This window comes from Heteronotia binoei, chromosome 10, assembly GCF_032191835.1.
Source record: "Heteronotia binoei isolate CCM8104 ecotype False Entrance Well chromosome 10, APGP_CSIRO_Hbin_v1, whole genome shotgun sequence".
In the NCBI taxonomy this organism is placed as follows: Eukaryota; Metazoa; Chordata; class Lepidosauria; order Squamata; family Gekkonidae; genus Heteronotia; species Heteronotia binoei.
This window is the reverse complement of record NC_083232.1, coordinates 11,409,524-11,427,073: the sequence shown is the minus strand read 5'-3', so window position 1 is coordinate 11,427,073 and position 17,550 is coordinate 11,409,524. Positions and strand designations below refer to the sequence as shown.

Here is a 17,550-nt window from a genome sequence, read left to right as displayed (position 1 = left end):
TCCTAGGCTTGCCAATCCCCAGGTCCCAGCGGGGGTTCTTCCGCTTTCCCAGGCTCCTTCCCGCCCCCAGTAAGCTGGCCGGCAGGGGGAAACCCCGCCCCCAGAGGACCATGTGACTTTCCACCTCCGGAGGCTTCAGTCTCCGATTGAAAGGCTTCCTCTTGGGATGGGGTGTCTGTATTACTTTGGAGAAGTTGGCAGCAACTCGTGAGTAGAGAGGCCAATCCCTCGCTTCAGAGTCACCAGAAAAGGGGGGGTGGGGCGGGGGGGGGAGGGAGGGAAATGTCTGCTGAGCCTTATTCCCTATGTGGAGATCGATTCTCAGAGGGTATAATGGGGAATTGATCTGGAGGTTTCGGGGGCTCTGGGGAAGCTGCCTTTTGAGGTAGAGGCACCACATTTTCAGTATAGTATCTAGCGCCTCTCCCCAAAGTACCCCCCAAGTTTCAAAACGATTGGACCAGGGGTTCCAATCCTATGAGCCCCAAAAGAAGGTGCCCCTATCCTTCATTATTTCCTATGGAAGGAAGACATTTAAAAAGGTGTGTTGTCCCTTGAAATGTAATGGCCAGAACTCCCTTTGGAGTTCAATTATGCTTGTCACACCCTTGTTCCTGGCTCCGGCCCCAATGTCTCCTGGCTCCACCCCCAAAGTCCCCAGATATTTCTTGAATTGGACTTGGCAACCCTATTCGGACCCAGCGAAATGATTGAAAGGCTAGACAAGCCCGGCTGCTTGAGGGACTCCGTCAACACACACAATTGATTAAGATTACTCCTCACATTTCAATCTTCCTCTTTTGCCACAGAGATCAGGCAGCAGAGGTCAGTTTCCCTACAGAAAATGGCAGTTTCAGAGGGAGGACTCCATTATATTCTACCGAAGTCCCTCCCCGTCCTAAATCATGCCTTCCCCAGCCTCTGCTCCCAAATATCCAGGGATTTCCCCAACTAGAGTTCCCTCCTGTCTTCATCCCCGGAGTAACCTTGCCAGAGTGGGTGGAAGCTCTACCATGGGAGCTGGCTGGGTGACCCTGGGCCCATCACAAACTCACAGCTTGGGCTCCCTCACAAGGGTGTTGTGAGAAGACGGGAGACAGAAGGACAATGTTCTAAGTGGTTCCAACGTAGGCAGTAAAGTGGGTTATAAATAAATGGATGCAACTGGAAATGCATGTAAGCTAGGTTTATCCGGCCCAAGTTTACCCAGACAGCTTTGTGTTGAGAAAAAAATGAATTCTGCAACCCATATCATTTTCAAATAGCAAGTGATGCTCGTATAGTCCCTCTCAATCTGCACAATGCATTCTGCTTCTGTGACGGAGGGAGAGCAAATATATTGCAGACAAATAGCTAACAAATCCAAACATGTTACCAAAAAAGATTGAATAAATTTATATTGACATTTCATAAGTATTATGAAAGTACTATGAGGAAAGGTTGAAGGAGCTGGGAATGTTTAGCCTGGAGAGGAGGCGGCTGAGAGGTGATTTGGTCACCATCTTCAAGGACGAAGGGCTGTCATATAAAGAAGAAGAAGAAGATGATATTGGATTTATATCCCGCCCTGCACTCCGAAGAGTCTCAGAGCGGCTCACAATCTCCTTTACCTTCCTCCCCCACAACAGACACCCTGTGAGGTAGATGAAGATATTGGATTTATATCCCTCCCTCCACTCTGAAGAGTCTCAGAGCAGCTCACAATCTCTTTTCCCTTCCTCCCCTACAACAGACACCCTGCGAGGTAGATGAAGATATTGGATTTATATCCTGCCCTCCATTCCGAAGAGTCTCAGAGTGGCTCACAATCTCCTTTACCTTCCTCCCCCACAACAGACACCCTGTGAGGTAGATGAAGATATTGGATTTATATCCCGCCCTGCACTCCGAAGAGTCTCAGAGGGGCTCACAATCTCCTTTCCCTTCCTCCCCCACAACAGACACCCTGTGAGGTAGATGAAGATATTGGATTTATATCCCGCCCTCCACTCCGAAGAGTCTCAGAGGGGCTCACAATCTCCTTTCCCTTCCTCCCCCCACAACAGACACCCTGTGAGGTAGCTGAAGATATTGGATTTATATCCCGCCCTCCACTCCAAAGATTCCCAGAAGGGCTCACAATATCCTTTACCTTCCTCCCCCCCCACAACAGACACCCTGTGAGGTAGATGAAGATATTGGATTTATATCCCTCCCTCTGCTCCGAAGAGTCTCAGAGCGGCTCACAATCTCCTTTCCCTCCCCCCCCCCCACAACAGACACCCTGTGAGGTGGGTGGGGCTGGAGAGGGCTCTCACAGCAGCTGCCCTTTCAAGGACAACCTCTGCCAGAGCTATGGCTGACCCAAGGCCATGCTAGCAGGTGCAAGTGGAGGAGTAGGGAATCAAACCCGGTTCTCCCAGATGAGTCCGCACACTTAACCACTACACCAAACTGGTGTGGATGGTGTGGAATTGTTTTCTGTGGCCCCAGAACCAAGGGGTTGAAATTAAATCAGAAGAGTTTCCGGCTCAACATTAGGAAGAACGTCCTGACAGTTAAAGCGGTTCCTCAGTGGAACAGGCTTCCTCCTCGGGAGGTGGTGGGCTCTCCTTCCTTGGAGGTTTTGAAACAATGAAGATCCTGTGAATTTGGGGTAGGTATTTGTGGGTTTCCTGCATTGTGCAGGACTAGATGACCCTGGAGGTCCCTTCCAACCCTAGGATTCTATTATTAAATATACCTTCACGGACTACTTGCACTCCCATACAGCAATTCTTACATACCCCACAAATGGAAACTGAAACAACCAATGCAGAGGAGTCTTTTACAGTCCAAATTCTTTTATGGGCTGTAAATTTCCAAAAGCCTCTACTGAGTTTCGTTATATGCAAGTTTTCATTGGAAGTCCTCCAAAGTGCAACAAATACTATAGAGCAGGGGTGGCCAAAGAGCAGCTTGGGAAGCCCCCGCCACTCTGTCAGCTGGCTTGGGGAAGACATTTCTCTCTTTAAATAACTTCTCCAAGCCAAGCCAGCTGGCAGCTTGGAGAATGCATTTAAAGTTAAAGTGGAGGGTAGGATATAAATCCAATATCTTCATCTACCTCACAGGGTATCTGTTGTGGGGGAGGAAGGTAAAGGAGATTGTGAACCGCTCTGACACTCTTCAGAGTGGAGGGTGGGATATAAATCCAATATCTTCATCTACCTCACAAGGTGTTTGTTGTGGGGGAGGAAGGGAAAAGAGACTGTGAGCCGCTCTGAGACTCTTCAGAGTGGAGGGCGGGATATAAATCCAATATCTTCATCTACCTCACAGGGTGTCTGTTGTGGGGGAGGAAGGTAAAGGAGATTGTGAGCCGCTCTGAGACTCTTCGGAGTGGAGGGCGGGATATAAATCCAATATCTTCATCTACCTCACAGGGTGTCTGTTGTGGGGGAGTAAGGTAAAGGAGATTGTGAGCCGCTCTGAGACTCTTCGGAGTGGAGGGCGGGATATAAATCCAATATCTTCATCTACCTCACAGGGTGTCTGTTGTGGGGGAGGAAGATAACGGAGATTGTGAGCCGCTCTGAGACTCTTCGGAGTGGAGGGTGGGATATAAATCCAATATCTTCTTCTTCTTCTATGTGGCTCTTACATTAAGCAAGTTTGGCTACCCCTGCTATAGAGCCATCTTCCCAATGTCAAAAAGGATACGGCAGAGAACCCAACTGTGAGATTATTCCCTACTAAGTAAAATCTCTAGTTACAGTACCAATGCTCTGACGGAACACACCCAAGAAAATAAAATTATTGTCTTCTGGTTCCAAATAGTGGAATATCTCACCCAATGTAATATTCCCCCTCCCACCCCACCAAAAAAAATCATTGTTATCATGATCAGCTCTATTTCTGATATGTTCCGGGCTCGTTTTCTCTCCTCTGGTCTGCATACAAAAAACTGTGAGCTCTCAATAGTTCAGTTTGATTAATTGGATGTGATCTCTTCATACAATCTTGGGACAGCTCTTTGTACATCCCTACAGAGGAATCTGTCAGTAGAATGTATTGGCACTAGACGATCTTCAATATAATTGTATGACCTCTCCTTGGTAATCTACATTATGAACGGCTTTTTCTTTTTCCTGGCATTTTTAAGTCGTTAATTATGTCCTCACTATGGCTTCATTCTTTGATGCGATTAATTACATTGTTCTTTATGGTAAACTGAAAATCTGTTCCTAAAATAATTTTTTTAAAGGATACTGCAGTGTTAAAAACGGGGGTGGGTTTCTAGCAGAGCTCCTTTGCGTACTAGACCACACACCCCAGATGTAGCCGATCCTCCAAGAGCTTACAAGGCTCTTTTTTGTAAGCTCTCTGAGGATTGGCTACATCAGGGGTGTGTGGCCTAATACGCAAAGGAGCTCCTGCTAGAATTCCGCCCCTGGTTAAAAGCCAGAACTTCTGGCAAGAAGTTGACGATGCAACGGTAAGCAGTGAGCCAATAATCAATTTCTGCAACTTAGCGGGTAAACCACTTCCCTCGGAACGGCAGCTACCAGCGGCTGGAGTTGGCAGCCATGCTTCTGGATGGAGCCAATTTCGAAGTTCCTTCTTTTTCAAAGCCAACAGGCTCATCTAATCAAATCCTAGTAATAACAGAATCGTGCCTAAAGCATATTTTTTACACATATCTGATGCTGAAGCTCACAGAACTTTCTGCTGGCATTAGATTCTCTAGTCTGATCTTGTCAGATCTTGGTAGCTAAGTGGGGTGTTGTTAGGACCTGGATGGGAGACTCCAAGGAAGCCCAGGTAGGGTTGCCAAGTCCAATTAAAGAAATATCTGGGGACTTTGAAAGTGGAGCCAGGAGACGTTGGGAGTGGAGCCAGGAACAAGGGTGTGACAAGCATAACTGAACTCCAAAGGAGTTCTGGCCATCACATTTAAAGGGACTGCACTCCTTCTCAATGCCTTCCTTCCACTGGAAATAATGAAGGATAGGGGCACCTTCTTTTGGGGCTCATAGAATTGGACCCCCTGGCCCAATCCTTTTGAAACTTGGAGGGTATTTTGGGGAGAGACACTGGATGCTAGGCTGAAAATTGGATGCTACCTCAGAAAACAACCCCCTCAGAGCCCCAGATACTCGTGGATCAATTCTCCATTATACTCTATGGGAATCAGTCTCCATAGGGAATAACAGAGTGCCCAGCAGACATTTCCCTCCTCCTCCCCACTTTCTGCTGGCCCTGAAGTGGGGGGAGGGCCTCCAAACTGGGGGGAGAGCCGGTTTGGTGTAGTGGTTAAGTGTGCGGACTTTTATCTGGGAGAATCGGGTTTGATTCCCCACTCCTCCACTTGCACCTGCTGGCATGGCCTTGGGTCAGCCATAGCTCTGGCAGAGGTTGTCCTTGAAAGGGCAGCTGCTGTGAGAGCCCTCTCCAGCCCCACCCACCTCACAGGGTGTCTGTTGTGGGGGAGGAAGGGAAAGGAGATTGTGAGCCCCTCTGAGACTCTTCGGAGTGGAGGGCGAGATATAAATCCAATATCTTCTTCTACCTCACAGGGTGTCTGTTGTGGGGGAGGAAGGTAAAGGAGATTGTGAGCCACTCTGAGATTCTTTGGAGTGGAGGCCGGGATATAAATCCAATATCTTCATCTACCTCACAGGGTGTCTGTTGTGGGGTGGGGGAGGTAAAGGAGATTGTGAGCCGCTCTGAGACTCTCAGGAGTGGAGGGCGGGATGTAAATCCAATATCTTCATCTACCTCACAGGGTGTCTGTTGTGGGGGAGGAAGGTAAAGGAGATTGTGAGCCCCTCTGAGACTCTTCGGAGTGGAGGCCGGGATATAAATCCAATATCTTCATCTACCTCACAGGGTGTCTGTTGTGGGGGAGGAAGGGAAAGGAGATTGTGAGCCCCTCTGAGACTCTTCGGAGGGCGGGATGTAAATCCAATATCTTCATCTACCTCACAGGGTGTCTGTTGTGGGGGAGGAAGGTAAAGGAGATTGTGAGCCCCTCTGAGACTCTTCGGAGTGGAGGGTGGGATATAAATCCAATATCTTCATCTACCTCACAGGGTGTTTGTTGTGGGGGAGGAAGGTAAAGGAGGTTGTGAGCCGCTCTGAGACTCTTCGGAGTGGAGGGCGGGATATAAATCCAATATCTTCATCTACCTCACAGGGTGTCTGTTGTGGGGGAGGAAGGTAAAGGAGATTGTGAGCCGCTCTGAGACTCTTCAGAGTGGAGGGCGGGATATAAATCCAATATCTTCATCTACCTCACAGGGTGTCTGTTGTGGGGGAGGAAGGTAAAGAAGATTGTGAGCCCCTCTGAGACTCTTCGGAGTGGAGGGTGGGATATAAATCCAATATCTTCTACCTCACAGGATGTCTGTTGTGGGGGGGGGAAGGTAAAGGAGATTGTGAGCCCCTCTGAGACTCTTCGGAGTGGAGGGCGGGATATAAATCCAATATCTTCATCTACCTCACAGGGTGTCTGTTGTGGGGGGGGAGGGAAAGGAGATTGTGAGCCGCTCTGAGACTCTTTGAAGTGGAGGGCGGGATATAAATCCAATATCTTCATTTTCATCTTCATCTTCTTCCAAACTGGGGGATCCCTGCCTTCACCTGGGGTTTAGCAATCCAAGAGTACCACAAGAAGTATAGCTAAATAACCAAAAAAATTGCAAAAAATAATGAAAGATATAACTCAAACAATAATTATACCACATGAATATTTTTTTTAAACAATCAACCTTCAATGTGCAATTAATAACATACAAATATCTAATCTTCACAAAACTGAATAGGGGAGTTCACAGTCTCAATATTATACAAAAGTTTAAAGTTCCACGTATGCACGTCGAAGTCCGACTGTAAACGCTTCAGACCACTTCTCCCGCTCCCGTGGGTCTGTTAAAGTCCCAGAGCTATTGAGATTCCATTTAAAATAATCTTTGACCTTCCAAATCGCATGATTTTCAAGCTTCAGGTTTCCGAAAAGAACTTTTAAAGTGGTGGGGTTGAAAATAGCAGTAACGCATCTGTTACTGTTTCTGTAACGACCTTCTTCCAAGAGGCGTAGCCCATGCATCAGCACATAACAGATCACTCTACATGGCATTGAACCCCACCGCTTAAAAAATTCTTTTTGAAAACCCGAAGCTTGAAAATCATGCGATTTGGAAGGTCAAAGACTATTTTACACGGAATCCCAGTTGCACTGGCACTTTAACAGACCTGCATGAGCCGGCAAAGCGGTCTTAAGCATTTGGAATTGAACTTCGATGCGCATACATGGAACTTTAAACTTTTGTATAAAAGTGAGACTGTGAACTCCCCTCTTCAGTTTTGTGAAGACTGTATATTTGTATGTTATTAATTGCACACTGAAGGTTGATTGTTTAAATATATATATGTATTCATGTTGTATAATTATTGATTGAGATACATCTTTCGTTATTTTCCACATTTTTTTTTTGTTATTTAGCTTAACCCACCTGGGGATTGGCGCCCCTAAGTCCAGGGTTACCACACAGAGGGGCAAGCAATAGCCAACCACCTCTCTCCATCTCTTGCCTTGAAATTCCTATAGAGCCACAACTTGACAGCACTTTACACACACAAATCACTGCAATCTCAGGGACTAGAAACTTGTCTTTGCCCTAAAGGAAGGATATAAATCCAATATCTTCATCTACCTCACAGGGTGTCTGTTGTGGGGGAGGAAGGTAAAGGAGATTGTGAGCCGCTCTGAGACTCTCCGGAGTGGAGGGCGGGATATAAATCCAGTATCTTCATCTACCTCACAGGGTGTCTGTTGTGGGGGAGGAAGGTAAAGGAGATTGTGAGCCGCTCTGAGACTCTTCGGAGTGGAGGGCGGGATATAAATCCAATATCTTCATCTACCTCACAGGGTGTCTGTTGTGGGGGAGGAAGGTAAAGGAGATTGTGAGCCGCTCTGAGACTCTCCGGAGTGGAGGGCGGGATATAAATCCAGTATCTTCATCTACCTCACAGGGTGTCTGTTGTTGGGGAGGAAGGTAAAGGAGATTGTGAGCCGCTCTGAGACTCTTCGGAGTGGAGGGCGGGATATAAATCCAATATCTTCATCTACCTCACAGGGTGTCTGTTGTGGGGGAGGAAGGGAAAGGAGATTGTGAACCACTCTGGGACTCTTCGGAGTGGAGGGCGGGATATAAATCCAATATCTTCATCTACCTCACAGGGTGTCTGTTGTGGGGGAGGAAGGTAAAGGAGATTGTGAGCCGCTCTGAGACTCTTCGGAGTGCAGGGCGGGATATAAATCCAATATCTTCATCTACCTCACAGGGTGTCTGTTGTGGGTGGGGGGAAGGTAAAGGAGATTGTGAGCCGCTCTGAGACTCTTCGGAGTGGAGGGCGGGATATAACAACATTCTGTATACAACATTCTATGCTAACGCTACCCTACAGAAAAGCCATGGTATCCACACAGCCTGGAAAATAATAATCACGTTGACACCGACCCGATGGTAAAATTAATTCTTAGACGGAAGTTCAAAAAAATCAGCAGACACAGAAGGAGGGAAAGAAAAGAAATTAATGAATCCCCCTCCTGCCCCGGCAAGCAAGTAATCACTGAGGCTCATGAAGCGTGAGATTAGACATGCCGATTTTTAAACAGGCGTAATCACATCGGCTTGTGGGGTGGGGGAGGAGTGATAAAAAAATCGTATAGCTGAAATGATTAAAGAGACCTGAAATAGATCTACCTTTGCATTCCCCTGAAGAATCGGATCTCTGACCTCATTTGCACAATGCAGAGGCGAGTTCCACCAAAAAAAGAGAGAGAAAAATATGAGATCTTTCTTTCTGTTTTACTGAAGGGCAAAAATGAACTTTGGTGACTAAGCCAAGCCTTTTTCTTTCTTGCTTCGAGGATGCCGACTAAATAAAAGGAATGCTTATTAAATCTGCAGATGATACTAAATCAGGAAGGGGTAGCAAATACACTAGAAGACTGGAGTCAAGGTGCAGGATGATTTCGATAGGCTGGAAAACCGGGCGGAAACAAATACAATGAATTCAACAGGGAGAAATGTCAAGTTCTGCATTTAGGTTGGAAAAATCCAGTGCATAATTATAGGATGGGAGAGACTTGTCTTGGTAGTAGTTTGTGCAAAAAGGATCTAGGGGTCTTAGTGGACCATACACTGAATAGGAGTCAACAGTTTGCTGCTGTAGCTAGATTGGGTGATTTATAACTACAACAACAAGGCAAATGCGATTTCGGACTGTATCAAGAGAAGTATAGTGCCCAGGTCACGCAAAGTGATGGTATCACTTTACTCTGGTTAGACCTCACTTAAAGTTTTGTGTGCAGTTTTGGGCACCGCAGTTTTGGGCACCACAGTTTAAGAAGGAAGCTGGAACATGTCCAGAGGAGGGCCACGAAGATGGTGAGGGGTCTGGAGACCAAGTCCTATAAGGAAAAGTTGAAGGAGCTGGGGATGTTTAGCCTGGAGAGGAGGCAGCTGAGAGGTGATATGATCGCCATCTTAAAGCACTTGAAGGGCTGTCATATAGAGGAAGGTGCAGAATTGTTTTCTGTGGCCCCAGAAGGTCGGACCAGAACCAATGGGTTGAAATGAAATCAAAAGAGTTTTTGACTAAACATTAGGAAGAACTTCCTGATAGAGCAGTTCCTCAGTGGCACAGGCTTCCTTGGGAGGTGGAGGGCTCTCCTTTTTTTGGAGGTTTTCAAATAGAAGCTAGATGAACATCTGACCTTGTTCTGCTGGGAACGTTCTGTAGCTGTCATGTGCTGAGCTGCACCTGAGAAAATGCGTCGCTGCTCAAGGATTCCCCACAGGTGTTTCTTCTGTAGGGCTGTGCAACTGCTTTGCATGCAGAAAGTCCATGCCACATCTCCGCTGCTTGGCACCAGTGCATTCAATGCGCTGGCTCTGTGCTGAAGTCCCTGCAGAAATCCCCTACCCCAATTTGGGAATCAGAGAGATTCTCTAATTGGAACTGTGTATTGCTGCTGCAGTGGCGCTTGTTCTGCTGGGCACATAGCACTGCTCTGCTCCTTGCAAGCAAGCACCCTCACCACAGTTGACTTTCCAGTGCAGAGATTCTCTAGGAGAATCTGACTGCTGCCTGGGGTAGTTTTTCTCACCATAAGGAACAATGACCCTCTTAGGGTGCCCTTAGGATGGGAACCCTTGGTCCACTCTTTCTGGAACATGGGGGTTCTCGTGGGGAGAGAAGAAGAAGATATTGGATTGATATCCTGCCCTCCACTCCGAAGAGTCTCACAGCAGCTCACAATCTCCTTTACCTCCCCACCCCAAGAGACACCCTGTGAGGTAGATGAAGATATTGGATTTATACCCCGCCCTCCACTCCGAAGAGTCTCAGAGCGACTCACAATCTCTTTTACCTCCCTCTCCCACAACAGACACCCTGTGAGGTAGATGAAGATATTGGATTTATATCCCGGCCTCCACTCCGAAGAGTCTCAGAGCGACTCACAATCTCCTTTACCTTCCTCCCCCACAAAAGTCACCCTGTGAGGTAGATGAAGATATTGGATTTATATCCCGCCCTCCACTCCGAAGAGTCTCACAGCAGCTCACAATCTCCTTTACCTCCCCCCCCCCAAGAGACACCCTGTGAGGTAGATGAAGATATTGGATTTATACCCCGCCCTCCACTCCGAAGAGTCTCAGAGCGACTCACAATCTCCTTTACCTTCCTCCCCTCACAACAGACACCCTGTGAGGTAGATGAAGATATTGGATTTATATTCCGCTCTTCACTCTGAAGAGACTCAGAGGGGCTCACAATCTCCTTTACCTTCCTCCCCCACAACAGACACCCTGTGAGGTAGATGAAGATATTGGATTTATATCCCGCCCTCCACTCCGAAGAGTCTCAGAGCAGCTCACAATCTCCTTTACCTTCCTCCCCTCACAACAGACAGCCTGTGAGGTAAATGAAGATATTGGATTTATATCCTGCCCTCCACTCCGAAGAGTCTCAGAGGGGCTCACAATCTCCTTTACCTCCCCACCCCCACAACAGACACCCTGTGAGGTAGATGAAGATATTGGATTTATAACCCGCCCTCCACTCCGAAGAGTCTCAGAGCAGCTCACAATCTCCTTTCCCTTCCTCCCCCACAACAGACACCCTGTGAGGTGGGTGGGGCTGGAGAGGGCTCTCACAGCAGCTGTGCTTTCAAGGACAACTCTGCCAGAGCTATGGCTGACCCAAGGCCATGCCAGCAGGTGCAAGTGGAGGAGTGGGGAATCAAACCCAGTTCTCCCAGATAAGAGTCCGCTCACTTAACCATTACACCAAACTGGCCCTGCAAATCTGGTGCCTCTCCCTCAAACCTCCTGTCTCCTATAGTCATTTTCTAATTAGAGTGGAAAAAGTGAACGATTGCTTTTTTTCCCACCATAGGGGAAAAGGGTCAATTTTGAGTGCCCCTAGAATTGGACCCCCTTGGGGGTTCTGTGGGGGAGAGGCCCCTGCTGCTGCCCGGCAAATCTCCCTCAACCTCCCTGCCCTGCAGCTGCTATTCATTATTCCCTATTTTGCCATTGACTTCAATGGCCCGTAGGGAATAATGGTGATTTGGGGGCACCCTCTTTGGATGCCCCTAGAATTGGACTGTCCAGTCCAATGTTTTTGAAACTTGGGAGTTCTGTTAGGAAGAGGCCCCTGAAGCTACCCTGCAATTTTGGGGCTTCTTTCTCAAGCCCTTTGTCTCCCAGGCACCATTCATTATACCCTATTTTGCCATTGACTTCAACGGCCCTTAAGGTATAATGGAGCCGAATACTGCCGAATCAGTGTTCGGTGGTATTTGGCCACCTGTCTGTATGTCTGTTTGCCTGTCTGTCTGTCTATCTGTCCGTCCATCCATCCTGACCTAGAAGTCTATCTGTCTGTCTGTCTATCAATCCTGACCTAGATAGCCCAGGCTAGCCCACTCTTGTTGGACCTCGGAAGCTAAGCAAATCTGGCCTTGGCTAGCATCTGGAAGGACAATCTTTAAGAAATACTGGGGTCATGACACATAGGCAGTCAACGGCAAACTACCTCCGAAACGTCTCTTGCCTTCAAAAAAAAAGTCTAGCTCATCTGATGTCACCCAGCAAGTATCCATGACAGATGCAGTGCCAGTAGGGTTCCCAGCCTCCAGGTGGTGACTGGCATTCTCCTGGGATTACAACTGATCTCCAGCTGACATCTGGAGAAAATGGCTGCTTTTGGAAGAAGAAGAAGAAGATGAAGAAGATGATGTTGGATTTATATCCCACCCTCCACTCCAAACTTCAGAGTCTTAGAGCGCGTCACAATCTCCTTATCTTCCTCTCCCACAACAGACACCCTGTGAGGTGGGAGGGGCCTGTCACAGCAGCTGCCCTTTCAAGGACAACCTCTGCCAGAGCTATGGCTGACCCAAAACCATTCCAGCAGGTGCAAGTGGAGGAGTGGGGAATCAAACCCAGTTCTCCCAGTCAGTCAGTCAGTCAGTCAGTCAGTCTGTCTGTCTATCTATCTATCGCAGACTCTATGGCATTACACCACATTAAATCTCTCCCTCTCCCCAAATTCTGCCTTCCTCAGGCTCCCCCACAAATCTACAGGTAACCTGGAGCTGGCAACCTGAAGGGGGAGGGACTCAAACCTGGGTGAGTGTGTATGTGTGCGTGAGAGAGAGAGAGATGGAGAGAAAGAGAGAGAGATGGAGAGGGTGATGGAGAGAGAGACAGAGATGGAGAGAGAGAGAGAGAGAGAGATGGAGAGGAAGAGGCAGAGAGAGAGAGAGAGATTGAGAGAGACAGAGGGGAAAGCCGTATGCACCGTTCCTATGATGAGAAAGCAAAGGAGAGATGAGATCAGGCAGATGGAGGTGGAAAAAACATATTTCTGAGGCTTTGACAAGCAGGAGACATAATTCAGTCTAGCAGAATCCTATTATATAGGACAGGGCTATGTCCAAGAGGCAGAAATAATTTATAGGAATGGGACCTGTTTCCCCAAAAAGGGGAGAGAAAGATTAATGCTTTGAATTTTTCTTTCTCCACAAGATACCATCTAGACTTGGAAGAGGACCGGCAGTGTAAATTACAGTAAAGGCCAGAGTGAACAAGAAAAGCAGGTGGAGAGAGGGGGTATCTAGCCTCTGGGGCAAAACTACGCACGGACTGCACTGCTGGCTAGACAGAAATAGACAGCACCAGTGATATGCCATGCTGTTATGGGTTAAAAGAAGTTAAAATGATGGGGAATAAGAGAGAGAGGGGAGGGAAAGGAAGAGTTTTTATGAAATGTAAGCCACCCTGAACCTGTTTTGGCAGGGAGGGTGGAATATAAACCAAATAAATAAATAAATAAATAAAAGTGGAGAAGGTTGTCATTGCCCTTGGGGAGAAGAAGAAGAAGAAGAAGAAGAAGAATTGCAGATTTATACCCTGCCCTTCGCTCTGAATCAGAGACTCAGAGTGGTTTACAATCTCCTTTATCTTCTCCCCCCACAACAGACATGCTGTGAGGTGGGTGGGGCTGAGAGGGCTCTCACAGCAGCTGCCCTTTCAAGGACAACTCCTACGAGAGCTATGGCTGACCCAAGGCCATTCCAGCAGCTGCAAGTGGAGGAGTGGGGAATCAAACCCGGTTCTCCCAGATAAGAGTCTGCGCACATAACCACTTCACCAAACTGGCTCTCAGAAAGTGGACTCTGTGACACTATACCCCATTTAATTTAATTTTTAGATTTATACCCCGCCCTTCTCTCTGAATCAGAGCCTCAGAGCAACTTACAATCTCCTATGTCTTCTCCCCCCACAACAGACACCCTGTGAGGTGGGTGGGGCTGAGAGGGCTCTCACAGCAGCTGCCCTTTCAAGGACAACCTCTGCCAGAGCAATGGCTGACCCAAGACCATTCCAGCAGGTGCAAGGGGAGGAGCGGGGAATCGAACCCAGTTCTCCCAGATAAGAGCCCACACACTTAACCACTACACCAAACTGGCTCTCTGCCTTCCATCTTTCCAAGGTCGGTATAATGAGTAAGAAGAAGAATTGCAGATTTATACCCCGCCCTTCTCTCTGAATCAGAGCCTCAGAGCGGCTTACAATCTCCTATATCTTCTCCCTCCACAACAGACACCCTGTGAGATGGGTGGGGCTGGAGAGGGCTCTCACAGCAGCTGCCCTTTCAAGGACAACCTCTGTAAGAGCTATGGCTGACCCAAGGCCATTCCAGCAGGTGCAAGTGGAGGAGTGGGGAATCAGACCTGGTTCTCCCAGAGAAGAGTCTGCACACTTAACCACTACACCAAACTAGAGGCATTACCGGTGTTTCCAGGGAGGTTTGAGGTAAGAGAGATGGCAAGTTCAAAGCAGAACAACGCGTGGATCTGCCTTATATTGAATCTGAAGAAAAATGAAGGGGAGAAGAAACAACCCAAAAGGAATTAGGGAATCCAAGAGGCTGAGAAAAGAGATATGTTCATAAGAATTTAAGAAAAGCCCTGCTGGATTAGACCAGTGGCCCATCTAGTCCAGCATTCTGCCTCCCACAGTGCCAACCAGTTCCTCTGGAGGTCCAACCACAGGACAGAGAAGCCGAGGCCTTCCCCCGAGAAGTACATTAGAGGAGCCCTGCTGGATCAGACCAGTGACGGTGTATCTAGTCCAGCCTCCTATCTCACAACCTGTTCTTCTGGAAGGCCAACAACAGGGCAGAGAGGCTGAGACCTTCCCATGATAATAAATATAAATAAATAAATAAATTTTATTTTTATATCCCGCCCTCCCCCACCAAAAGGCGGGCTCATTGGAAGAGCCCTGCTGGATCAGACTCATAGTCCCATCTAGTCCAGCATCCTGTCTCACACAGAGGCCAACTAGTTCCTCTGGAGGGCCAACAACAGGGCAGAAAGACTGAGGCCTTCCCCTGAGAAGAACCTCAGAAGAGCCCTGCTGGGTCAGACCAGTGAGGATCCATCTAGTCCAGCATCCTGTCTCACACAGAGGCCAACCAATTCCTCTGAGGAAGGCAACAATGGGGCAGAGAGGCCAAGGCCTTCCCCTGATGTTGTTCATTTAATTATTTCTTAAAACACATCCTACCGCTCTTCTTGGCTCCAGGTGGTTGGCAATAAAAGTTAAAAAGATCTGCAGTCGAACCTCCTCCCCCAAATGAAAATAGCATAATTTTGGTTTGTTTTTCTCAGCCTCTCTGGAGACCCTTGGTCCATGAAGATCAGTATCATCTACTCAGAGGCTCGCCAGGATCTCCCGTTGAGCTCTTTCAAACCACCTCCTGCCTGGTTCTTTTCGCTGGAGATGACGGGACCTGAACGTGGTAGCGCCTGCATAGCAAGCAGATGTTCTGTCACAAATTCGCAGCCCCTCCCACAGCTGCCTGAGAAAGCGAAGGCAGTGACAAATCGCTCTGCGTCGCCATCATTTCTGTTTTGGGGGCACGTTGCGGCAAACTCAGGAAACAGGGTGGCCTCATCGCACCCTCGTCGTTTGTCTGGAGATGAGACGCAGCGCTCAGAGCACCTTTTTAGCGTGGCCAGGTGCATCAGACTGAACATCGGCTTGGCGTGCAGAAGGCCCTGGGTTCAATCCCTGGCATCACTAATGAATAGGACCGCACAGCAAGTGATGTGAAAGACCTGACATCTTGGAGAGCGGCATAATAACCTCAATAAACTTATAGTCATGAACAATACACCCTCTAAGCTGAGGAGTCTTGTGAGCAAAAATTTTACTTCTAGAGCTACTGGTATTAAATTAGGGCTGCCAAACCCCTGGTCCGGGTGCGGAACCTCCCCCTAGGTTGCTGGTGCGATGATGTCACTTAGAAGTGACATCATCAAAATGGCGGCACCCATGCGGGGCCGCTCTAGGCATTTCCAGGAAAACTCTGTGGTCCCCCCCCCGGACGCTCTAGCCATTTGGGAGGTGAAACTCTATGGCACAATAGGTACCATAGAGTTTTAACCTCCCCAATGGTTGGAGCGTCTGGGAAAACCACAGAGTTTTCCCGGGAATGCAAAGAGCGGCCCCGCATGGGCACCACCATTTTGATGACATCACTTCACTTTTGATGACATTCGCGCACGCAAATGTCCCCTGCCAGGGGATGAAGAGGACCTGGCAACCCTATATTAAAGTTGTGAGCTATTGCATAAATTATTGTGCTCTGGGGCCATCCTTCCTGAGCTAAGATGAAAATGTGTGAGCTGGAGGCTAAAAAACTGTGAGCTACCTCACACTAATCCAACTCAGAGGGAACGCTGGTCATGTACAAAACTCCCTCTAAGCTATGGAGTCTTGTGAGCTAAAATTCTACTTCTGGAGCCACTGGCATTAAAGTTGTGAGCCCCTGCATAAATTAGTTAGCTCTGGGGTTATCCTTCCTGAGCTAAGACGAAAATCTGTGAGTTAGAGGCTAAAAAACTGTGAGCTAGCCCACGCTAATCCAATTTAGAGGGAACGCTGGTCATGAACGCTGGTCCCTCTAAGCTATGGAGTCTTGTGAGCTAAAATTCTACTTTGTGAGCTCCTGGATTTAAAGTTGTGAGCCAGTGCATCCATTAGTTTGCTCTGAGGCCGTTTTTCCTGAGCTAAGACAAAAATGTTTGAGCGGGAGGCTACAAAACTGTGAGCAAGTTCACACTAATTCAGCTTAGAGGGAATACTGGTCACGAAGGGTCATTTTATCACGTGTATTGGACTCGTAATAAAGCTAAAAAAAAAATTGGATAAAACACATTCAATTACGCAGGTTTTGAAGATAAAAAAACAACTGAAACCAGGGGCCTTGCTGCTGTTGTCAAGACTAATGGGTAAACAACTTGAAAATACAAATGGAAGTTTGTTTCTCTACATGATGACGGCAGCAAGACTATTTTACGCTTAAAACTGGAAAACTGCATCACAACTTACAATAGAGGAATGAAGGGCTTTTCCTTTTTAAAGCCCAGCAGGAACTCATTTGCCTATTAGACCACGCCCTCTGACATCACTATTGTTTCACACAGGGCTTTTTTTATATAGAAAAAGCCCAGCAGGAACTCATTTGCAGATTAGGCCACACCCCCTGGTGCGAAGTCAGTCGGAACTGCATTCTTGTGTGCTCAAAGAAAGCCCAGGAGGAATGGCTAGCCAAGATGACAGAGAAGAAGATATTGGATTTATATCCCGCCCTCCACTCCAAAGAGTCTCAGAGCGGCTCACAATCTCCTTTCCCTTCCCACCCCCCACCACAACAGACACCCTGTGAGGTAGATGAAGATATTGGATTTATATCCCACCCTCCACTCCGAAGAGTCTCAGAGGGGCCCACAATCTCCTTTACCTTCCTCCCCCACAACAGACACCCTGTGAGGTGGGTGGGGCTGGAGAGGGCTCTCACAGCAGCTGCCCTTTCAAGGACAACCTCTGCCAGAGCTACGGCTGACCCAAGGCCATTCCAGCAGCTGCAAGTGGAGGAGTGGGGAATCAAACCCGGTTCTCCCAGATAAGAGTCCGCACACTTAACCACTACACCAAA

The 17,550-nt window shown here is 47.9% G+C and overlaps 1 protein-coding gene across 1 annotated transcript in view; it reads right to left on the bottom strand.

The window, feature by feature from the left end:
- LOC132578344 (corticotropin-releasing factor receptor 2-like) overlaps positions 1-17,550 on the bottom strand; it is a 212,922-nt gene that overhangs the window by 60,099 nt on the left and 135,273 nt on the right. The window contains exon 6 of the mRNA XM_060248288.1: positions 14,335-14,414. Coding sequence (XP_060104271.1) covers positions 14,335-14,414 — 80 coding nt within the window. The remainder of the gene's footprint in view (positions 1-14,334; positions 14,415-17,550) is intronic.